The sequence below is a fragment of the Petromyzon marinus genome, unplaced genomic scaffold (assembly GCF_048934315.1).
Source record: "Petromyzon marinus isolate PM22_M1 ecotype Great Lakes invasive population unplaced genomic scaffold, UKy_Petmar_22M1.pri1.0 PM_G_Scaffold_25, whole genome shotgun sequence".
NCBI classification, from domain to species: Eukaryota; Metazoa; Chordata; class Hyperoartia; order Petromyzontiformes; family Petromyzontidae; genus Petromyzon; species Petromyzon marinus.
Window position 1 is genome coordinate 2,902,542 of NW_027422817.1, and position 25,743 is coordinate 2,928,284.

The window sequence follows — 25,743 nt, forward strand, 5'->3', positions numbered from 1 at the left end:
CAGATGTTTTGTGACCCTCCCCATTTAATTCATAACAAACAATAACGTCAATGAAACCACAATAATTAAAATACTTGCTGGATTGTGTGACATTGTGTGTTTTTATGAGCAAAAATGTAGTTATGCTTTCTGAAAAAGGTGTTGAGACTCATTGAGACTCTCATTGATAAATAAGCGTAACAACGACAATAACCCCAAACAATGCGAATGTACAATTTCCTCATAATAAATGTTAGCACATGTTTGTCTTTGAATAAAGTAACAAAAGTCTCCTTTTTCAGTTATTCTCCACGGGAATTCATAATCCTAAACATATGTTATCCTAAACTTACCTTCAGCGTTGCCTTACAGACATATTTTCAAGGAGTTTCATTTTTTTAACTCGGTTCAGTCTCGCGTCATGGATGACGTAAGTATATGGCATTTTACACTTAAACAAACGTGTAACTTACGGTTTGATTTCTATGCAGTGATACCAGTTTTGTTTTGCTCGGTACTATACATCTTCATTACTGATTGTAACTATGTCTGTGGAATGTACCAAGAGGGTTGATATTAATGGTCATTACTAAGTGAAACAATCATAAGGTTACAACGTTTAAGATTTCTAGAGGTAATCATACAGGCATATTTAACACGTAGGCTTTCGCGACCAATATTATTCACCATTCTGGCGAATTGCCCGATGATGCTGGATGTAATTACCAGCGAAACGTCGTACTCAAACTGTAAATGGTGTGGATTCACTCTTCAACACACCGGTGGGCTATAGTAGTGAACTATTTGTCTTTTGTCAACGTGACACTTTTTTGCTGATTGGCCGTGTCGGGTGGTGGAGGGTTACGACACATTTATAAATAACGCGATCTAACCCAAAAACCTTTATTATGAATACATGCATATCATGCAAGCATATGCATGCTATGATGAGGTGACTGAACAGCAGAGTGAGCGGCTCACAATCTGAAATTTGTTATTTCAAATCTAGGTTGGGGGTTAACTCACCCCATCATCCTACCAGGGTTGATATAATTGGTACCACTTTGTGGATGAGTCAGCAGTTATTACCCAATGGAGAGACAGACTCATCCCCAACTTAACACCGCCTCAATGCTTAATTGTGACTAACTCTGCCGAATTGATAACACTTGCACAACTTCCAAGAGGCAATGACAGTACCTCATATGAATGCTGGAGATGCCTTTACACGATGTTTAACAAACTTTGTCTTACATTTTTTAAAATTAAGATTCTGTACACAAACAGACCTGTAGTGGTTTGTGCTCCGACTGGTTCTGGGAAGACTGTTATTTTTGAGCTGGCCATAATTCAACTCTTAATGGAATGCCAAGGGCCCTCCTACAATGCAAAAGTTATTTATAGTAAGTACGTCTCTTAATTGTTGCATTATACATTGTTGCAATTGCCCACGCGGCATTGCATTCGTACAACAGCAAGCACGCTTGATGTAGACCTGTGTGAGCATGAATGTGACGCGCACCCCCTAGTGGCCCCAATCAAGGCACTGTGTCGGGAGAAATTCGAAGACTGGCAGAACAAGTTTGGAGCACTCGGCATTCAGTGCAAAGAGCTTACCGGAGACACGGACGTCGATGACTATTTTGAGACACAAGATGCCCAAATAATATTGACAACACCGGTAAGTGTTGAAAAAATAAATACGCTGACAATACGCCTCCTTCACGTAGCTGTCCTTCCACATTAAAATTAAGGGTATATTTTTAGACATCCCATCAGCCACCACACGACCTTCTGGGATCATAATAATTTCAGCAGTATTGGTTCAACACAAGCAATACTCTGGACCGGTTTTGCTTATCACTGTCTCATCAGCAGAGTCAGGCTTTCTTAAGCCTATTTTTCTGAATTGCTCGATGTGTATAGGTGAGGACCCACTCTGTTAGATATGGGTCCTAGTTTGATGCTGACCTACATAATACGGAACACAACGTAATATCTCACCTGTGCTCAGGTTTCTCATTGGCTCCCAGTTCACACCCGCATTGAGTTTAACATTCTCCTACTCGTGTTCAAGGCCTTTAATGGGCTTGCTGCACCTCACATCCAGGAAACGATTCAACCGTACACTCCGCAAAGTTGATTCAGCCATACACTCCCCTGAGATCTCTCATATCCACCGATAATTCCATACTCAGGTGTGGCACGCTCCCAGAGTGTGAACCTGGGGTCACGGGGCTTTTGTTTGTACATTGTAATGTTTATATCTCTACTGGGCTCACTGACCTCATTTGTTTGCAGGAAAAATGGGATAGCACAACAAGACAGTGGCACGACAGGTCTCTCGTGCAGGTCGTGAGGCTGTTTCTGATCGATGAGGTAGAGTACATGACTGTATTGTTCTTGGTTTTCCTCGGCATACTTTTGTAAATACAGCGATACCCCCATTTACTCCCCCCCCCCGCCACCTCACATATCGCAAATACGTCGTCACTTTATGGATGCCACTACCTGTTTTGCGTCGCCTCCACCCACACATACGTCGATGGCAGCGGCCGTCCTTTCTCGGGTCCGTCTCAGCCTCAGCCTCAGCCTCCACCTACCCTGTAAATTGCTTTGATTGACGTTGTTTGGATATTTGCTGTCGCACCTTTCAGGAACGCATCCCCGACGTAAGACGGGTTATTCCTTTTTGATTTAAAGCTTTCGTGACTGCAGTAATTCATATTCTTAGCTCTTTCGGTAAAGTCACGTTGAAGGGAAACAATAAAATAATAAAATATATATGGTCGACCATGGTCGAAACGTCGTGAGAATTTGTATTGTTTTATATATATTTTATTATTTTATTGTTTCCCTTCAACGTGAGTTTACCGAAAGAGCTAAGAATACGGGTTATTCCTGTGCATAGTATTGAATTTACAGGAAGCGGCCACAGCGGTGCGATGGTTAGCGCGCTCTGGATTTGCAATCCAATAAAGTGACATAGTTATACAGGGACTCCTTGACTTATGAGATAGACGTGTGCCTGGAAAGGTGCGCGTATCTCAAAATCGCGTATGTTCAATAGCAATTTTCCCAGAAGAAATAATGGTACAGGAGGTGGTTCGGGGATTTCACTCGCACTCGCTGGCATAATCGCTTTTATTATCCTAGCCTATATCAATACAATACATGTACCCACAATATAATACTTTAAATTAAAAAGAAAATCACGTAAACTCTAATTTACTTCCTATAAAATAAGGAAATATGGTATTGCTTGTTAAGACGCCGGAGTTGCGTTGCGGAGGGGATGGATGGAGGCGAGGAGGGAGACAGACTTAGAGCTTAGAGTTAGTGAATGCCGTACAAGTATAGCGCACGAGTTATCGTACCGCACTGGTTGCTGGCAACGCCGTTGGGTCGTGGTGCCAGGCTAGGGTGGCGCATCTCGTGTTGCGGATGACGATATTCCGAAAATTGCCTAGCGTATGTCAATATAAAGTCTAAATACAACGCGCGCGTTATTCCAAAATGACGTACCACAAAAGCAGGTAAACCGAGGATTGCATGCATACGGTTACAGTACCTAATTTGAATATATGGTCATCGAATTGAAGTGGGAGTACCATGTGTTAATTTTTCGATCATAAAGTTGGACCCATTCAAACAACTTATAAAGAAGTTGCTGGCATTTGTGCCCAGGTGTCTGAGATGTTGGGAATTTCGTGGCAAGACAGAATACTGTAAGCAATGCAGAAGTCTGGAAGAGTACACGACAGCTCAGTACTTCAGGGTGGTTCATGCTTGCAGGATGGGGAAGGGCCAATTGCCGATACAGGCATTGTAATGGTCTCCACGAGTTTGGACAACTCAAGGAAAAGAACCTGAGACAAGATCGTGGGATACTTCGATATAAAAAAAATCATGGAAGTTGCGTCGTGTTATGCTGTGGGTCATGGTGCAGGTACACACAGTAGGGGATGAGTCACGTGGTGCCACCTTGGAGGCTGTGGTCAGCAGAATGAAGACGCTTTATAACCTTGTCCCTCCAACCTCCACAAAGGATGCGCTTCAACCGCTGCATACCTGTGCGGGAGTACGGATCATCGCCCTGTCAGCCACCATTCCCAATATAGAAGATGTGAGTTGGCATACTTATTATACATTGCTTAAACATATACTGTATCGCTACAATCTTGATTTGAAGCTTTCGTGACTGCAGAAATCCATACACTTGGGTTCTTTCGGTGAAGTCACGTATATATAATTTGTATTTATTTTATACCTACGTGACTTGAGCGAAAGAACCAAAGAGTATATATATTGCTATAACATTGATTAATAGCCAGGTGGCTCAGTGGTAGAGCGAGCGGCTCGCAATCAGAAGGCTGCGAGTTAAAGTCCTCGTTGGGGGTGCTAACTCGTTCCATGGTCCTTCGGGGTCATTAAAATCAGTATCACTTTGTGGGGGAGTCAATATTGGTTCTACGGATAGACTCTCCCCCGTTATAAGAATGTAGAATGTCCACCGCTGGCTCAGGGCTGTAAACAGGATATGAGCACCGCCTCAATGCTCATTTGAGTAAAAAAATAACCTTCACGTCTACTATAAACTAGTTGCATTTAATTTGTAACATCCACTGTTAAAAGGAATTTGTGTCATCTTAATCAAGTTGCACGTGGGCAAATGCCCAGACATTCTTTTTGACTTATATATATAAAATATGGAGAGGTATGAATACCTCTCAATGCATTTAAATTAATGTTTGTATATCCTCTACAAATATTGCTGAGGCATCCACCTTTCTCTTTCTAGGTTGCCGAGTGGTTGTCTGATAGGGATGGAACGGCAATCTTCGTAAAATTGGATGAAAAGCATCGGCCTGTGAAACTCCGCAAAATCGTGTTGGGATTTCCTTTCTATCGTCTACAGACTGCCTTTAAATTTGACTTGATACTCAACTACAAGCTCGCAAAAATTATACAAACATATTCTGAGCAAAAGCCAACGCTCATTGTGAGTACATGTCTTATTGGTTGTTCCAAGTCAAAATGGCATGATTAGTTTAATTGCATATTATTTTAAATTTAAATATTTTGCATGCATAGCCCTTAAATATGGAATATGTTAAGGTGTATATGGCCTCCATTGACACATACATAGCAAACAGGAAATGCCATGTGGACAAAAATCTCATGTGTAGCCTTAACAGACTTTTGGGGGAAGTGCTGGTGGAAGTGCTGGTAAGCGAGCACTTATGAAGACCATCATGAGCACACGAGGGGGTGGGTGGGCAGCACCACGCCGGACCGCCTTTGTTTCCCCAATGCTGATGTTTCAGTATCACAGCAGGTACTCATTTGAGGCTGAGTAGACCTAAGGAAGCCCCAGAATTGGTTGAAATATTCACCGTCGCTTTTGATCATGAGCGGGAATCGAACTCGGGTAACAGGGTTTGTAGCACGGTTCACTAACCACCACTCCCCACTTGCATATCTATCACCATGCATATACAATCACACAACGGCAATATCCCCTGTTTAGTCTTTACAAGACTCAGTTTCAGTTTTCTCAGTTTCATTTATTTGGTGTAGAGCCCTGTGAGCCATCCGGCTCTTGAATCGGGTGCAACCGCAACAAACAAAAACATGAACAAGAAAAACATGATTATTCTTAGCTCTTTCGGTAAAGTCACGTTGAAGGGAAACAATAAAATAATAAAATATATATAAAACAATAAAAATTCTCACGACGTTTCGACCATAACACAAACGGTCGTCATCAGGTGTGAAAAGCAACGGCAAGAAACATTTGAAAGAAGTGTCGGTTCGCATTAATTAATTTATTTTTGAACGGTGTTTTTATTTATAAAAAAACGTCAGCGCCACGTGCAGCGATTTGGCAGTTTATTTAGAAGGACTAGTCCATCTATGTTCTGAAAAGAGGAGGGGGGAGACGAAAAATTAATGTATGCTGTCTGAAAGCCACCGTAAGCGTGAACAATCAATTAAGACCTGAAATGGTTTATCAAATCCTTCCAATGATTGCTAAGCCAGAATTGTGTGCTCCATTTAGAAAGTGTTTCTTTCGTGGACGGTTTGGTAACGCTGGCGCGCAAGCCGTTTAGAAGAGGTGGGTGGCTCTGAAGAGAGCCTTTGGGTTGGTTGAGTGCGCGAGAGATGAAGCCGTAGAGAGTGCGGCCCTGGCACTTGAGGGCGTAGACCACGTCCGTGGCGGTGACGGCCTCGCGCTGTCTGGGCAAGAAGCATTTAGCGAGTACCTGTAGAGGCCATACACATATACATTTGCGCACATAAAACGTTATAAAATTATGCATTTATACAATGAATATCACACCTAGTCAAGCGCACATATATAAATATTAAAATGGTTTAGGCCTTAGATATTTCACGTGTATTCCTTTGGAAGCAGGCATACTTTTTAATAGTGTGCATTGAAGGCACCTTGTGGTTATTCTTTTAGAGTTCTGTGCGACGAGAAGAAGTGTTCAGCTGGCTGCAGCCACACTGGCTAAAGATGCTAAATTCATGATTGATTTCCAGCACAGGCAGAGGTAGGCGTGGGAATTGGGCTCTACACATATTCGTGTTTCGCAAATGTTCTGTGATTAAGATATTGGTGTAAAAGTAACGCTCAAGGTGCCGTCCTCAAGTTCTTTGTTCGAGCCACTGCTGGTGTTAACCTCCGCTTGAGAGAAAAAATATCTTGAATGACTCCAATATCCACGACGTTGGTCGCGAAAGCCTACGTGTTAAACTGACTTCATAATTTATTTTGCAATATGAAATACGTACCGAGGCCCTTCGCTCTTATTTGCCTTAGGCCCCTCATAAGTTTAATCTGGGCCTGATCATAATGCATCTAAGGCCCAGGGAACAAGGTGATCAAGGGGAGATTGACACATGTGATTGTGAAAATTCCACACTTACACTATGGCACCAAGTCCGTCCGTAGTAATATATCACTTGAGAGAGAGATGAGTGTGCAGACACATCATCATCAGCCATGATCAATCCACTGCTGGATGAAAAGCCAACTGATATTTTTTGTTTAGTGTGCTGTGAAGATGGAGTAAGCTCAAAAGTTTGTGCCGTGGAATAAAAATGTTGAGAAGCACTACTCCAGAGGGATATTGGTCTACTCTTTCACATTGACCAGACGTGTTGGAAGAGGCAGGCGTACCCACACTTTACTCCACTACGCGCGACCTACCAATTTATGTATTTATACACTGCTCGGTGGACAGGGGCAGTGTGGGGGGGGGGGGGTTAAAAGATCGCGCTCGAAGGTGGAATTGATTACAAGTCTAGCGTGCTCACCACTACACCATATATACTGGTCATTTATTGTAATTTCAGACTGCAGAAGCATGCCTCTTGCCTAAAGGATATCAAGTTGAGAGGTGAGCTTGTAAAACCCTCACTGTTTTTAACGATGATTTAAAATAATTGCATCAAAATATCAAATTCACATTCGTGTAATTTGTTTTATTACTGTTGTAGATTTGCTGATGAAAGGAATTGCATACCATCATGCAGGGATGGAAACGTCTGATAGAAGAAACATTGAAGATGCTTTCTTGCAAGGAGAACTGCCAGTACTGTGTACGTAAAATATGAGCATATTATTTATTCATGGAGAGATTGTAAATTGATATATGTGTCCATGCATCAGGTTTGCATGTGGCTTTGTGAAATTAGTAGGGGCTGTTATGTGTGCATATTTCAAGATTACAAACCCATACTGATATCTAACAGAGTATCCTTGCCTGTAAGCATCTGGCAGTTCACCATCAATGGTTCAAGCAAACCTGACTGGTGCTGAGACACTGAACGTTGAAACTGATCCAGAGTTCTGCTTGTGTGTTGCACCAATGCTGCTGAAATTGTGGTTACTAACAGCTGCCTTGTGACCAACCGCATGTGATACATTTGCTGCCAGATACATGATGACAGTAATTTGTAGAGTTCAATATTTTTATGATGACTTATTAACTTCACCGAGTTACTTACGCTATGTTTTGTGCATTGGGGCGGCAGCGCGCTTTGACGCTCGTTACAGAGGTTACAAAGGTTCGCATTTGGAATATGGCAATCTTAATACTGCAAGTATATGAATCATAGCATACTTTGTGCCGTCTGCTTAAGAGTGGACATTAATAATCCCGTGGCATGATTTGAAGAGAGTAGGCTGTTGTGTGCTGGTGTCGAGGTCCAGTATTTGTAAATGTTCCCACAAAATATCCAATCAGGAAGCATATAGCAATATGGCTGTCGCCTGATGAAGCTAGTTGTAATTACTGGTGAAACGTCTTACTCAGTTTGTAAATGCTGTGGCTTGGCTCTCCAACACACAACCGGTGTGCTGTACTAGTACACTACACTATACACTACATTATACACTACACTACTATACACTACACTATACACTACACTATACACTACATTATACACTACACTACTATACACTACACTATACACTACATTATACACTACACTACTATACACTACACTATACACTACATTATACACTACACTATACACATTATACACTACACTACAATACACTACACTATACACTACTATACACTATACTACTATACACTACACTACTATACACTACATTATACACTACACTACACTATACACTACATTATACACTACACTACTATACACTACACTACATTATACACTACTATAAACTACACTACACTATACACTAGTGCTGTACTAGTGACGAATTGGCCACATTCTGTTTACTTGACAACCCTTACGAGTTGGCTGTGGCGGGTGGTGGCGGGTTTTAACGACACATTTATATATATCTAACCCAAAAACTTATATTATGGAGCATATAGCAACATTGCCCCTACTGCGAAACTTCTGCAGAATATGTGCACACACAAAGCGCCTTTTTTTGTGATTGCCTTGTGATAAAAGAATGGTGCAAATACTGAATGTTTTTATTTGATTTGTCTGCAGTCTCTACAAGTACACTGGCTATGGGTGTAAACCTTCCTGCACACCTGGTCATCGTCAAATCTACCATGCACTACACTGGGGGAGGCATGGTGCAGGAATATGGGGAAACAGATATTCTACAGATGATTGGCAGGGCAGGAAGACCACAGGTAGATGCACATATTCTGACTATATTGGTTCATACATCCTTACTTTTCGTTGTGCACAAATGTATTCTAGTTTATTAGATCCCATCTCTTGAAACCCATCATGTGGACGATATAGCATCTATTTTGAAGGGGTAAATATTTCTTGTTTATTTGTGCATTGATGTGGTGCCCATCTACTATATACAGCCCTAAGCCAGGGGTGAACCTCCTTAATTCCAATGGAATGGGAGAGTCTTTCCAAAGGACAACCAATGTTGACTTTTTCACAAAGTGATATTTATTTTATTGACCAAAAGAGGGATGATGGGCTGAGTCAACCTCTAACCATGAGTTGAACTCACAACCTTCCCATTGCAAGATGGCCGCTCTACCTCTGAGCCACCTGGCTGCTGCTGCTGCTGCAGGATGAAGTGAACTGTTGCACTATTCTTGCTCAATTATGAATGTGTCATAGCATGTTCACCATTTGTTAAAACATATGCATGTGCTTTTTTTTAGCAAAATAGCAAAGCGTCAATTCCAATAGAATAACAAGCACAGTAATAGATTATAGACGCGTGTCGCCATGCTGGAAGTGGGGAGCGGTAGTGTAGCGGTGAGCGCGCTGCGTTATAAAGCCCGAGTAACGATTATCTTAACCGGACCTGGTGCTGGCCACCCACCCCCTCGTGTGCCGTGCTTGCCTTCACAGGTGTTCACTAACGGCACTCGCCCCGACAGCCAGTTAAGGCTCTACGGGGGATCTTTGTATTTTGTAGTAGTAGTATATACCTGTGGTAGCAAGGGTTTGTGGATTTTTTATTTTTTATTTAAAGCTTTCGTGACTGCAGTAATTCATATTCTTAGCTCTTTCGGTAAAGTCACGTTGAAGGGAAACAATATATATTGTTTCCCTTCAACGTGACTTTACCGAAAGGTTTGTGGATTGTGTATATTTGTGTGTCATACCCACTAGAGATGGCAGTACAGAAAGTTGGTTATGAACCCATATGTGTGAACCTGTGTTTCCCCCAGGAAGTTTCGTTTCCTCCCAAACACAAAACATATCCAAATAAATCAGGCAAATATTTCAATGAAGGATCCATCTGCATTTCCTGAGACTCATTAAATATTTTCCTGCATTTAGTTCATTATTAGTATGGCTATTTATCTATTTTTTATGTGAAGTAACATACGTGATATCATTTACAGTTTGATGTTTCAGCCACTGCGGTGATATTGACAAGAAATGAATTGAAAGAAAAAAATGAACAAATGCTAAGTGGGACCCAGAAACTAGAAAGCAGGTAGGACAATAACGGCATTTTGTTATTATATGTATATATTGGGCATGAACATGTACATATTTGTGAACGTCATGTATAAAGTCAGCATCGGCATACACTGCCCGCTGAAGGCCTTCTTAGCCGTAAACATCCTTCACAGTCCAGTGATACAACAATCCACGTGTTCCATTACCTTGGCTACCACTCCATCGTTAGTTTTGAGCACTGGTCATCATTCCTACTCGTGACATGTCCTGCCCAAGCTTACTTATTTTTCTTCATAGCTTTGATGCCTCTAACTTGCATGTCTGGTATGTCATCAAAAACAGACGCTGCTTCTTCTTGTTCATGCTTTCTCCCTCTCTTCCCTCCCCTCTCATTACCCCGATATCTTGGCCCCAGTGACTCCTCCGCCTTAAGTCTTTGATGCATAAAAATGCTGTGACAAAACAGAGGTTATACTTCTCGGCTCCGTGCACTCAACTTCAGCTCATCACCCACAGTAACAGACACAACGTTGGTGGCTTCTGTGACCCTGCTCCGAAGTTTGAGGCCTATTTGAAAAGTGAAAAGTGAAATGTGAAATTCAGAAGTGATTTTTTTCACCTTCAAAGTATTGTCAGCACGACATCATGCTTGTCAAACTATTATGCAGATAATTTGGATAATGCGTCTCTTCTCTCTTGTCGATTATTGCCATGCCATCTTGTTCGGCATGCGTCCAGCAAAAGTTCTCAATAGGCTGAAATTCTAGATTTGAAGCTTTCGTGACTGCAAGGATCCATACTCTTTGGTTGTATTCGGTAAAGTCACGTAGGTGAAAAATAAAACAACAAAAATCACGACGTTTCGGCCACAACACAAGCGGCCTTCATCAGGTGAAGGGATCAGGCTGTCTCGAGGACAGCGCTGAAGTGGAACACAGCCACGCTTAAAGGTCGCGGTCTGAGCGTGGCTCTGTTCCACTCAAGCGCTGTCCTCGAGACAGCCTGATCCCTTCACCTGATGAAGGACGCTTGTGTTGTGGCCGAAACGTCGTGATTTTTTGTTGTTTAATTTTTTACCTACGTGACTTTTACCGAATAGAACCAAAGAGTATAATAGGCTGAAATGTTTTCACAACGCAGCTTGCCTGACTCCTGCCTATAACCGCTTCATCCGAATATATCACACATGTTCTGGAATCTCTACTTTGGCTCTTGGTGAATCTCAGAGTCGACTCTGAGATCGTGTTACTGGCCTACAAAGCACCCACCTACCTTTGGGACTTTTTGAATCCCAGTATTCTATCTCACAATCTACATTTCATGGATTCCGGTCCTCTCTGCATCCCAAAGATGAGATAGCACTCCAAGGGCGATTGGGCCTTCTGCTGTGTGGTTCCCCATCTGTGGAATGCCCCCCCCAGCCATATTCGTGATTTTGGGCATTGTCGATGTTATTAAGTCACGATTGAAAACTGACGCCCATACTATTTCTTTGGAACACTAGACCAATTACTTAGTGCAAAGTATTAAATGTTGACATTGTCACATGTAACAGCACTTTGGTTCTTTTGAGGAGAAGTACCACATCAAAATAAACATTTATTTTGTATTATACTATCTTGTTCAGGATCTTCACAATTTCACGCTGTAATGAAAACTTTCTCAATTGATTTCAAGATACGTTCAGAATGATGGGTTTTTTTTCCTACATTTTGTGAATTTCCATCAATCAGCTTTCCCTCTGCAACTTCCATGTTCCCATTGCTATAAAGTAGCTACCGTGAATTTGTAAACACCTTCGGTCTCCTGCAGTTTGCACATGAATTTAACAGAGCACCTCAATGCGGAGATTGTACTGCACACGATCACAGATGTCAGCGTGGCATTGGATTGGATCCGATCCACATTCCTGTATATTCGGGCACTCAAAAACCCAAAGTATTACAGTAAGAAATGCATTTACAATTCAAAATTAAAACGTACAATATCCGCGTGATTATATTATCGCAATGTGTGCGATAGTATAATCACCAGGTTCCAATGATGCATATAAAATGAATAACAATAAACATGAGTAGGTGTATTGGAAAAGGTTGAGTTACCTATTCGTGCATTTATTTCAGAAAATTATCAAGAACATACATTTAAAATGTGTTCTTGAGTAGTATAGGTATTTTGGAAGGATGTATATACACGTGTGTCCTATTAATTTTCAAAATGTATTTGAGTGAACGACACTTATTCGAATGAAACACAAAATAACGTGATGTATATTATGTAGGTTTGTGTTGAGCGAAGACCCATATCAAACAGAGAGGGCCCTTGCCTGTAAACATCTGGCAGTTCGTTTAACACGTAGGCTTTCGGGACCAATATCATCCATAATAGTTGTTTTAATACTGTATATAAATGTGTCGATAAACCCACCACCACCCTGATGAAGCTAGTTGTAATTACTGGCGAAAAGTCGTACTCAGTTTGTAAATGTTGTGGCTCTGCAACACATCGGTGTGCTGTACTAGTGATGAATTGGCACGTTCTGTTTACGTGGCAACCCTTACTAGTTGGCTGTGTCGGGTGGTGGCGGGTTTTAACGACACACATTTATATATTTACGCGATCTCACCCAAAAACACTATATTATGGATCTGGCAGTTCACCTGCATTGGCTCACACAATCCTGACTTGACACTGAATTGCAAAACCGGTCCACAGTTTTGCTTGTGTTGAATCAATGCACTAAAACATTGTGTGAAACCATCTTTGGGTATTTTGAGCCATTATGCTTTTGCATAGATCAGCTATTGTAATATAAAACAGTAATTTTAGCTGTAATTGCATTTCACGTTTGGGGCTTTCAAAAATATTATGAGCTGACTGGAGGAAATAACACGTTTGAATGTTCTTAAGTACAAAGGACACAATTACGGTATATTTGTAAGGAGTGAATGTTAAACATTCTGACAATTTAGAGTTCGTTCATTGACATCAAGTGTTTACATAGTTTTGACTTTGACTATGACAAGATATTCAACTGTTAAAGCCAAGCGATGCATAAAAAGGCAGCATACTGAAAAATAAATGTACTCTGTACGAATCACTGATACAGAATTTGCCGCTGGTCTGAACAAAGAGGACATTGAGAAGCAACTTCTGCAAGGTATAGTGATATTAACATAATCTAACATCAAACTGTAATATTACTGGAATAATAGTAGACAATTTGAAACTGAGAGAAATACAACTGTTTGCTTGTGTTTTTCGTACGTTGCTGTCTTCAGCCACCACGCGACAGGTCAAGACACTTCTGTATTTGATTCTTCCCCCTGGTGCTGATGCTTTATAGTCCTTGTGAATTCCCTCCCACGGTCTCACTTCTCAAGCTCTTACAACCTTGCTCAATTCAAGAAACCTGTCTACTTGTTAGAAGATGAAACACTGAGAATAATATCCATATACGCAGCCTCTGAAAGAGCCAGTTGGTCAATTAAAGTTGTTCCTTGTGTTTCCACTACAAGCAGCATGATGTTAATTATTTAAAATTGAGACAAATTGAACGTTGATTTGAAGCTTTCGCGACTGCAGGAATCCAGACTCGGTAGACGAAATAAAATAAAACAAAACATCGTAAATATCACGACGTTTCGATCGCGACGCAACAAGCGGTCGTCCTCGGGCGGGAAAAAAAATAATAATTCAGCAGCGTGAACAGCTGAACCAGCGAGAGAGCTTTTGTGACTCAGGAAGGCTACTTGTGTTGTGGCCGAAACGTCGCGAGAATTTTATCGTATTATGTTTTATTTTTGTTATTGTATTTCCATTCTACGTGGTGACTTTGCCGAAAGAACCAGGAGGATGAGCTCTCTCGCAGCTCTCTCGCTGGTTCAGCTGTTTCCCTGATGGAGGATTTTTTTCCGCCTGAGGGCGACCGCTTGTTGTGTTGCGATCGAAACTTCGTGATTTATTATTTGTCAGTTTAATTACATTTTTCTACCTACGTGACTTCACCGAAAGAACCAATGAGTATGAGACGCATTGATTTTTCTTTAATTGTATTTATTTAACGATCGTTATGTCAAAATAATTAAGCTGACAATATGCCTTCTTCCCATAGCTGTCTCTCCGCATAAAAAGTAGAATCATTGTTTTTTAACATATCCAATCAGCCACACGGCCTTCTGGGAGTGAATATTTTCAGCAGCAACAAACAATCTGGACCGGTTTCGACATTCAATGTATACGCAGTCAGGCTTGTTTGAAGCAATACTCGTGACCTGCCAGACATGAATAGGCAATGATCTACTCTGTTAGCTATGAATGTTTCAAGCAGATTTTAGTGGAGAGACAAATATGGGAAGGCATAATACCTGCTTAGTTAATTTGTTGTCTTGTCCACAACGACGTTAATGTTTCTTTTGCATTATTTATTTCAGAACTATGCGTAGAGAGTTTGAACTCGCTGGCAGCTTACAAGCTAATTTGTATGCAGAATGGGGATATTAAGCCAACAGGTAAAAAATCCTTCTGCTGAAACAGCATATCATGACGTGTTTGTTCGCTTTATTTGTGACGAAAAAACATAATGTCATTTTGCATTTTCATGTTGTGTATAGCGTCCAGTCGTCAATGCAAATCGGCATCTCAGAACGTGCTGTAGAATTTGTCACGTGCGCAGGTTCCTAACGGAGCCACGGGGGGGGGGGGACCCCCAGACAATAATGGGGGGCAGTGAGAACCTTCGCCAACTATTGCCCGAGCCTTGGAGCTGCTTATTTTGGGATGTGTCGCCAACTCCATTAATTGATGAGTGTCTGTGCATGGAAAAACCCCACGTGTGCAAGGGGTGGTAACTCAATATCCGTGCGTACGGATATAATGGATTTGCTCTCCCGCCATACCCCCTGGCAAGCCGAGAATATGGCGATCTTGGCAACCTTGGGAAGGGAGTTTTACCAATTTGTGTTTGATCCAACAACCCTGCATTACAGGCACGATGTATAGCCGCCACCAGCACCCTGGCATTTAATTACAGTTTATTTTAACATATCATGGGACCTCCTTTGCCTTTGCTTTCATGTGTTTTGCTATTTTAACAAAAAATGGTTTGATATTGTCCAGATGTTGGTAGATTGATGGCTTACTACTACGTGGCATTTGATACCATCAAGCTGTTTGGCACAATACAGGGCTCGGAAGCCGTGCAAGACCTGGTAAGTGAGGTCACAGGGTTGGTTTCTCATTGTTCCACATCACCATCGACTTACGTTAGCAAGGCTTGCTGCGGCAATGTCCCCTTACTTAGCAGACGGTCGAGACCCCTGAAAGGGTTCGTGACAACGCATTACAGGTGGTGACTGTAATGATGTTAACAGACAAGGATATGTGTGTGTATGTGACACATAGCAAACAACCACAACGACTCACAGCAGCGGATTTGACAAGCGGCTGTAAATTATCATTTTTGATGTTTGACAATAGGCCGTGAATTATTTTGTAAGAAACAAATTAATAAGCGGACTTACAATTGTGCCGATAATTGAGCAGTTTTTAGCCATGTTTGGCGATCATCATCGTTTGTTTCTATACAGTGCACCTTATTGGAGTAAGGATACCGTCTCATTTTAGTTTTACTTACAAAGACAGACTTTTAGTTTATTAGTTTATTACTGCATACATCGTTGCTGACAACGATGTATAACACCTACGTTTTAAGACATAATCAATGCATTGTACAGCGGCATTCAGAACCAAGTCAAAGTGATTTCCTGCCCAAATGAGCACTGAGGTTATCCATCTACCGTTGACAGCCCTGAGACTATCGTGGAGAATCCACAATCCTATGACAGGGGTCTCTCTGCAGCGCAACCACCGTTGACTTACTAACAGAGTGCTGCTCATGTTATCAAACTCGGAGGGAAGGTGGGTTGAGTCAACTCACCAGCAGTATTTGAACTTGGAGCCTGCCGTCTGTGAGCCACTCACTTACACTAGTTGAGCCACCAGGTTATAACTCCCGCGTGTATTTTACAAGAGAGTATTTTTGCGATTAGCAATTAGCTGAATTGATACATTGTGCTCCTGATCTCTTTGGACACATTTTCGGTTTAGGACACCTTGTATTGTAAACGTTTTGGAGGTTTGTAATTGCCGTTAAATACCGATTTGTTCCCGTAATGGATGTGGGTTTAGTGTCAGGGCAGATTTGGGAGCTCACCGTGTGTCTATTGTGCAGCAGCTGCGAGATTCTGACGGAGGGTGGAATTCTTTTTAATTCTGTGTAGTAGTAGCATCAATGATTTTGGCCATGATGATGACATCTTGATCTTTGACCTTCTTTACAGGTGACTCTTATCTCAAGCTGTCGAGAGTATAAAGACATCACGCTCCGCGTTAATGAGAAGAAAACCCTGAACACATTGAACTTGGCCAAAAAGCACACGATACGGTAACAATCAGTGACACGTCACCAAATAACCACTAGCATCGTCGTAAAGAATGGAAGAAAAAAATAATAAGCATACAATATGCCTCCTTCACATATCTGTCCATCCACATAAAATAATACATATATTTTACACATCCTATCAACCACGTGGAATTATGGGAGTGCATAATTTCAGCAGACTTGGTATCACACAACCAAACTCTGGACTGGTTTTGACATTCCGTGTCTCATCAGCAGTCACTTTTGTTTAAACCAATGTAGGTGAGTTGCCATATGTAAATATACAATTATGCATAATGTGTATTGGTAAAGTTACATTACAATTAATTGCAATTTTTACATGGTATATTTGGCCAGTTTGAAGAATGTTAGCTATTTTTTTTAAGATCCTGTGTTAATGTCATTATATTTTTTGGAATAAAAATCCAGAACCTACACTGGAATAATCTTGAAAGTTTCATATCAAATGTTTTATCGGTCTAGAATTTGGATTCTAATGATTTAATTTAAAAGGTTTCTCGGATAGTGAAACATCAAGTGTGAAAACATTTACATATTTGAGACAATAGTAGTTGTTAATGTCTTACGTATTAAAAAATATTGTATGGATAAACGAATGGGGTTTAAGTCTGTATTAGCACATTTTAAGTGTATATTGTATATTCAGTGTGTATTAGTTATTTGGCCAAACCATTATGAGTGAATCTGAATGCTTCTGTCATTTCAGATTTCCAATGTCCGGTAAAATAAAAAACAGTGAAATGAAAATAAACTGGTAAGTACAGCTATGATTTCAATGCTCCTGTTAAGATAACACATACGTACATTTGGAGTTGGTTATGAACTTTCTTTATAGTTAGCAACGCAACTTCGTGTTTAGGGTTTTAATATTCTACACATTTGCAGATTATTATCCATTTGATATCACCATACAGATCACACCTTTTAATTGGAGAGCCTTCAAGATGTATTGACACTCATTTTAACACTCGAAACTGCATCTATATTGCAAAAACTGTTTGTTCAAGTAGAGAATTGAGCTTTTGCTACACAATTGAAATTATTTTGATTTAAAGCTTTCGTGACTGCAGTAATTCATATTCTTAGCTCTTTCGGTAAAGTCACGTTGAAGGGAAACAATAAAATATAAAATATATATAAAACAATACAAATTCTCACGACGTTTCGACCATAACACAAACGGTCGTCATCAGGTGTGTAGGTTTGTATTGACACTCATTTGCAAACCGACACACCTAATGACGACCGTTTGTGTTATGGTCAAAACGTCGTGATAATTTTTATTGTTTTATATATATTATTTTATTGTTCCCCTTCAACGTGACTTTACCGAAAGAGCTAAGAATATAAAACAATGCTTTATATATTATTATTATTATTTAATTGTTCCCCTTCAACGTGACTTTACCGAAAGAGCTAAGAATATAAAACATTGTTTTATATATATTATTATGATTATTTTATTGTTCCCCTTCAACGTGACTTTACCGAAAGAGCTAAGAATATAAAACATTGTTTTATATATATTATTATTTTATTGTTCCCCTTCAACGTGACTTTACCGAAAGAGCTAAAAATATAAAACATTGTTTTATATATATTATTATTATTTTATTGTTCCCCTTCAATGTGACTTTACCGAAAGAGCTTAGAATATAAAACATTGTTTTATATATATTATTATTATTATTTTATTGTTTCTCTTCAACGTGACTTTACCGAAAGAGCTAAGAATATAATTGAAATGACGCGTTGTTTGTAGTCTCATTCAAGCTCAGCTGGGATGTGTACTGGTGCAAGATTTTGCATTGATGCAGGACACTGCCAAAATCTTCAGGACTGGAATCCGTCTTACAAAATGTAAGTTTAAACTGCACTATTTAAACGAATGTACATTGTTTCTGAAGTTAACGTTTAAACGCATGACAGTATTTACATCCGTTATATCTCTGTTTTGTGGTTGTAGGTCTTGCCGAATTTTTGCAGCAAAAAAATAAGCAGAATAATTTCCAGGCCGTGCTGAATGCTGTCCACCTCGCTAAATGTTTTTATGCAAAGCTTTGGGAAAATTCACCTTCCGTTTTGAAACAACTTGAAAAAATCGGTAATTATAATCTCTTTCACGTATAAGAGCAACACATACAAATTATTTACAACCACGCATTCTTTTCAGAAGACCCTTCAATTAAACATTACTTAACCTCAGTGTTTCTGCTGTAGGCTTCTCAATGTCCAGCGCACTGGTCAACGCTGGATTGACATCTTTTGAGAAAATTGCAAACACTCATGGACGGGAAATTGAGTTGGTGAGATAATGGGTGTAGTGTTAATCTCCACAACATGTATCTATGTTTGTGCTGGTGTTTAGCGCACTTCCCAGTACAATTATACGGTAGCTACACCGTAAATGCCATTGGCCCAGTGGCAGCGCTTGTTCCAGAAGCTCGCAGTTCGAATCTGGCAGACCGCTCTGGTTAATTATACTGCGGATTTATTCACCGTAAAATGCTCGACGCCATCTTCTTCAAAATGGACGTCACAGACCCCCATGATGTCATGCCAAGAAGACCGTTGTGTACCGGCGTGATTGTCCAAATTAGCAAAATGTAAAAAGTAACTTGCAAATTACTCAATTGGGAAACACATTACAATCGTCACCCTTCCTTAATAATAGGAACACCCGCCAATTATGAGCGTATTTCTTGTTTGTAAACAACATTGCAACAAAACCGAATGATGTTTTGCTGGTGGTGCATTCCTCCGTTGTGCAGATAGTGAACAGACACCCTCCGTTTGGGAACCAGATCAAAGAAGCCGTGCAGCATCTGCCCAAGTACCAAGTCAGAGTGGAGCAGGTGCATGAGACGGAACCCTGACTCCAATCAAAGATTTCACATTGCTAAAAACAACTAATGCACATACTCTTTGGTTCTATTCGGTAAAGTCACGTAGGTAAAAAATAAAACAACAAAAATCACGAAGTTTCGGCCACAACACAAGCGGCCTTTTTTTTCTTCACTCCAGCGCAGTCTTCGAGACAGGCTGGTCCCTTCACCTGATGAAGGCCGCTTGTGTTTTGGTTGAAACGTCGTGATTTTTGCTGTTTTATTTTTTTACCTACGTGACTTTACCGAAGAGAACCAAAAAGTATGGATCCTTGCAGTCACGAAAGTTTCAAATCTAGAAACTAATGCACAGTCACATGGCTCGGGTGCAAATCAATTTCCCTTTAAGTGCGTTGCTACTTTCAACGTACTCAAAGCAGCAGGCTTTCAAAGGCAAACGTCAATTAGGACTTTGCCAAATACCTGTGAAACCATCCATCTATGTGGCTCAATTTCCCCGCATATAGCCCGCATACGCATATAACCCGCAGACGCATGTACCCCGGTTAAACAAAGTGCGCCCACTTGAAACATTGTCGTTTCATTGTGCAAGCAATTCGAATCATTTCAAACATGTTAACGCGTGCAATTTTAGTGCGAGTGGTTTATTCAGCAGTGCTTTAGTCAAAGGTACTGGAAGTGTTGCGCAGTGAAAAAATTAAACGAGTTATGACATGTCACACGTGTAAAATATTTTAGGGATAGCCCGCATCTGCATATACCCCACGGGGTCTTGTTTTGTTTTGTAAAAAGTGGTATAACCCGCGGGTTATATGCGGGAAAATACGGAACTCGAAACAGCATGAGTCTGAAGACAAACATTAATTAGTGTTTTGATAATACTGCACCTGTGAAACTATCCATGTGGCTCAGCAGTGGAGTGAGCGACCCGCCATCGGAATGTTTGCGAGTTCAAGTCGTAGCTGGGAGTTGACTCACTCCATCATCCCTCCGTGGTAGATAAAATAGGCACCGATTTGTGGGAAAGTCAACAGCGATTGTTTGATGGGTTATATAGAGACGCATTGTTTCCACCACTGTCTCAGGGGTTGTAAATGAGAGATGGTCACCACCTCAATGCGCATTTGAGAAAGAAAGAGTACTTGTAATGCCACCCAGTATCTTGGTACAGACGTGGTGACAACAGTGGGGCAAGTGGCCGTTGCTGTCATTTGTTAAATGTTTTTTCACTAGGTTTTAAATGAAGGAATCGACTATTTAACGTTTGTCTTCACCTTAGTAATATTCAATTTAATTTAATGGCTTGGTAAGCTTTGCATATCATCAATTCAGAATGGCACTGGTTGCTTTTTTTCCAGGGTAACCGGTACTACAAAGGTGTGGCTGAGGTGATAATTACAGTGATACTAAAGAACTGTGCGGACCTACAGTCTCACCGCACAGCTCCAAACAACCACTGCTGCACGCTACTACTGGGCAACGCCGACAACAACCTCGTCCATCGGCAAATCATCACGTGCGCTTAAATTACACATCGCAGCAATTGTGACAAGGCCACGTGTTTTTTTTTCTATGTTGAATCGAACAAAATAATCGTTTTGCCTGATAATTAGAGACCCAGACATCGCACCTCCTTGCTTTGAGATTCCTCAAAGACACCGGTGAACCATCGACCACATCAAACAGGCCAACGCGCACGTCTCCTGCAGTGCGATCAGTGGCCATGCAACCCAAACTATGGACCAGACAGTAAACCACTGTGGTCTCTGCTCTCCTTCAACCGAGCAGTATAAAAACGACACAAACTCGCTCCTGAAGCTCTCGTGGTTTATCAGATCTCGACATTGGCATTCAGCCCCTGAACATACAGCAATATAAAGGAATAGAGCATGAAAATTAGCATCATATAGAAGTAAATGTAACAAAATAAATAGGCAGACATTACGCCTCCTTCCTATATGTAAACAACATTGTTCCTAAAAACAAATGTAACAACATTTTAAATGCACTTGTTACTGGAATTTTTTAAAATAATAATCACCTGTTTTTGATAGGGCCTTTTACTCTGGGGTGTCTATGAGCGCTTGACGCGCAATAAGCGACTTACACCACGTCTCAGACACATTTAAATGGGCACCCCCAGTGACAACTGTCCCTGTGGACACAAGGAGATTTAGCACCTGGCCTGCAATTGGGCATAAGGTTGCCAGTAGGGGGCGATGGTTGCTGTGTGTAATTCCAATTTAGTAATTTTTTACGTATTTCTGTATTCGTATTTGTCAACGAGTCGAACTGGTCTACTCGTTTTGAATGTCAGAAATCTTTAACGTCAGTGCAACATAGAGCACATATTTAATTATTAAGACACCTGCAGTAATAGTAAGTTGCAGAAACTACATATACAACCGATATGACCTTCACAGAGATTACATGCTGCTGAAAACAGGGAGTTTCATGAAGAAGATTGAAGTTGTTCGGCCGGAAAAGAGTGACGAGCTCAACGTTTACCTCCTCAGCTCTACATATGGTAAGTCTCAGGGTTGCCACCTTGTCCACAGACTACATCAGGACATATTTCTCAGTCAGCCTTGGTCAGGAGTCAGCTTCGGAGCCGCGTTCAGCTTCATACAGATTGCTTCATGACGTAATGTATGTACGTACAGTATTCACAAGTATGGCAGCTGTTGAAATATCAAGTTTTGTACTGAATTCGAAAAAAGGCTCTTATTGTTATTTTGGTTGCCGACCCCTGGGCAAGGTCTAACGAAACTGTGCAGTGTCCTGGAATAAATTTCAACTCAATACTGGTACCAGGTCTAGGTAAAAAATAAATTACTGGTACCCGAGCACAGATGTCAATTCCCGAACAAGTGCCAATCTTGCACACGTTACACACAAACTCTATTTCATCCATGTAGCCTCTCGTCCAATTTAACTTGTTATTTATCAAAGGTTGCAATACAATGTGGATTCGTATGACATCTAAATGCGACAGCATCTCAAGACACCGTACACAAACAGAAGGCATATTATATTCTTGGTTCTTTCGGTAAAGTCACGTAGAAGGGAAACAATAAAATAATAAAAATATAAAACTATAAAATTATCACGACGTTTCGACTGCAACACAAGCAATCATCATCAGGTGTGAAAACCACAGCAAGATGATGATTGCTTGTGTTGCAGTCGAAACGTCGTGAGAATTTTATTGTTTTATATTTTTATTAATTTATTGTTTCCCTTCTACGTGACTTTACCGAATAGAACCAAGAATATGAATCCCTGCAGTCACGAAAGCTTTAAATCAGAAGGCATATTTTCAAAAAATTATTTTTAGAGAGGCAGTCGGCCATAAGCAGAGGAAAAAGGAAGCTCTTGATGCTGCATTTATACAAGGAGAAAGGCGTCGACAGAACTTATGACTGGGTGGAGGGGGTCCAGATTATGGGGGCAGCAAACGAGAGTTAGCAACTTCCCAGTGAACCGAGGTTTACAGGGGGAATTTGACAGAAAACCTTGGTTGCTGGAGTGAAGAATATGTGGAGAGGAGTAGAGTGAGATGAGAGGAGAGATTTAGGCATGGGCGAGTCAATGGAGTATCTTTAGGACGGTGAGTGCTATTTTTAAATTGATCTGGGATTACATTGAGAGCCAGTGGAGGGATCTCAGTATTATGGTGATGTTTTGATTACGGATGTGGACGAGAAGCCTGTCAGGAGCATCTTGTATCATCTAGAGTTTGAGGATGTGAGGAGATGTGAAAGTGTGGATGGCAGCTGGGGTAAGGAAATGGTGGACGTGGAAAATGTGCAGGTGGAGGTATGAGGTTCTCCAGAGTTGACAGTAGATAGACAACTCGTGCTCAGGATCAATTACAACTGAAAGGTTTCTCACACTCTCTGTGTATGTGGCAGAACAAAAAATGTGGTGAAGATGATTAAAGCTATCGTGGTAAAAATGGGGTTCTAATGCTTTTCCCAGTTGGTATGGACATCCATCAGAACTTCACACCATTCTACTCTAGCCCTCGCACCTCTGGGCTCTACGGGAATGGGATACATCAGCAGGCCCAATCCCTGCATGCTACTACCTGTGAGAAACCAAAGGCGTTTGCCTCAGCAGCGGCACAAGCAGCCGGCAATGGTTTGTGTCGCCTCATTTCTACATGCATTTTATATCAATTGGTTTATTTAGACTCTATGCATTTGATCCCATGGAAGCAATTTAGAATGCAGCATCTTCATATCTACAACACTCATATAATCCTTAAATTGTGCAATTGTTCCCACCAACTCATGCTGTGACAAGTATGCGGCAATATACATAGGGGACGTTAGGTGTGGTGCATTATATTTTGTTGTGAAGTTAACCTGTACATATACAACTTTACTGCAAAGATCATCTCTCTTGTGCTCAAGAGTTCCAAACTGACACAGCGGTGATGGACCACCTCCCCCTCCCCTCTTCCTTGAGACCCCGAAAATTAATATTTTATTCTCAGAGAAAATACATGAACTGTATATATTTTATACGACTTTAGGGATATATATTCTTGGTTCTTTCGGTAAAGTCACGTTGAAGGGAAACAATAAAATAAAAAATATATATAAAACAATAAAATTCTCACGACGTTTCGACTGCAACACAAGCAGTCATCATACCTGAAACAATAAAATAATTATATATATAAAATAATAAAATTCTCACGACGTTTTGACTGCAACACAAAGCAGTCATTACACCTGAAACAATAAAATAATAATATACATAAAATAATAAAATTCTCACGACGTTTCGACTGCAACACAAAGCAGTCATCACACCTGATGATGGCTGCTTGTGTTGCAGTCGAAACGTCGTAAGAATTGTATTGTTTTATATATTTTTTATTATTTTATTGTTTCCCTTCAACGTGACTTTACCGAAAGAACCAAGAATACGAATCACTGCAGTCACGAAATCTTTAAATCACGACTTTAGGGATCTAATTAAATCTTCAGGACTGTCTCCCCCACCCTCCTTGGAACGTTTTAAGACATGCTTCTGCACACTAGAGTGGCTTACACATCTCGACTCTTCGCTCGACCTACAATATGCTGAAAGTAATGTTCATAAACATTCAGCGTTTGATTGTATTTGTCACGTGATGTGTAATGTGTCGTTATAAAACACGTTTACAGTGAAGACTTCTCCACAGAGCTCTCGTTTGTTTCTGAAGGTTACTCTGCTGGCTTGGAAGATTCCAAGAGAAGCTGTCTTCACAACTGTAAAAATAAACAAATGTGTGGACACGAGTGCTGTGAGTACCTTCATCGTGATTCAACGTATTTACAAAGTTATTACTACGAGCAATTGTGATTATTTTGGGTTGGGTATCATATCGTATTTCATCAAACGAAGACCGATACACTTCTGGCCATTCACCAGCGTTGATCCAAGCAAATCTGACATTGCTGATGAGACACTGAATTCCAAAACTGGTGCAGCGTTTTATTGTATTAAACACATTTTGCTGCAATTATGCACTCCCAGAATGGAGGTTTGACAGATGGGATGTATATATACAATTACTTTAATGTTCATGTGGAGGGACAGACGTGGAATGCGTGCTGTGCGCGTATTTATTTTCTTTGCAGGCTGGTAATGGAATGTGTAAATAATGTGATTTGACACGATTCCATTAAAGACTGCATTATTTTTTGTTATCAAGCTTCTTCTGTCTCATTCGTATGGTCTGCCTCGTAGATTCTGTCTTGTGCGGTCTAATTTTGAACGTTAGCCAAAATGATACATTTGCATATAATTTTCATCAGTCATTGATCATTCTCATGCACAATTGGTTGCACGTATCATAGGCCTGCTAAATAAATAACTCGTATAGTCTTTGTTTTGCCGCTCAAATGAGCATTTGGCGATACTCATTTCCTGATGACAGCCATAGTCCAGTGGTGCTAATTCTGCATTCCTGTGGTGGGGTGAGTGAATCACAGGAGTTTGATTCTGTTGTCTTCCCCACAATATGATACAAATTTTACTGACCCTGGAGAATGTAGGCTGAGCCAA

General features: G+C 40.7%; 1 protein-coding gene across 1 annotated transcript; it reads left to right on the plus strand.

The window, feature by feature from the left end:
- Window positions 1–400: 400 nt before the first annotated feature.
- LOC142913411 (putative ATP-dependent DNA helicase HFM1) lies at window positions 401–24,122 on the plus strand. Its single transcript, XM_076060952.1, has 24 exons — window positions 401–409; window positions 1,523–1,660; window positions 2,281–2,358; window positions 3,929–4,105; window positions 4,781–4,981; window positions 6,451–6,539; window positions 7,345–7,388; window positions 7,489–7,590; window positions 8,968–9,116; window positions 10,308–10,402; window positions 12,181–12,314; window positions 13,478–13,528; window positions 14,802–14,879; window positions 15,487–15,578; window positions 16,710–16,813; window positions 17,541–17,588; window positions 18,597–18,694; window positions 18,801–18,938; window positions 19,055–19,140; window positions 19,606–19,689; window positions 21,039–21,196; window positions 22,104–22,207; window positions 23,662–23,823; window positions 24,046–24,122. Exons 1-24 carry the CDS (start codon window positions 401–403, stop codon window positions 24,120–24,122), a joined length of 2,496 nt encoding a protein of 831 aa, XP_075917067.1.
- Window positions 24,123–25,743: the final 1,621 nt, after the last annotated feature.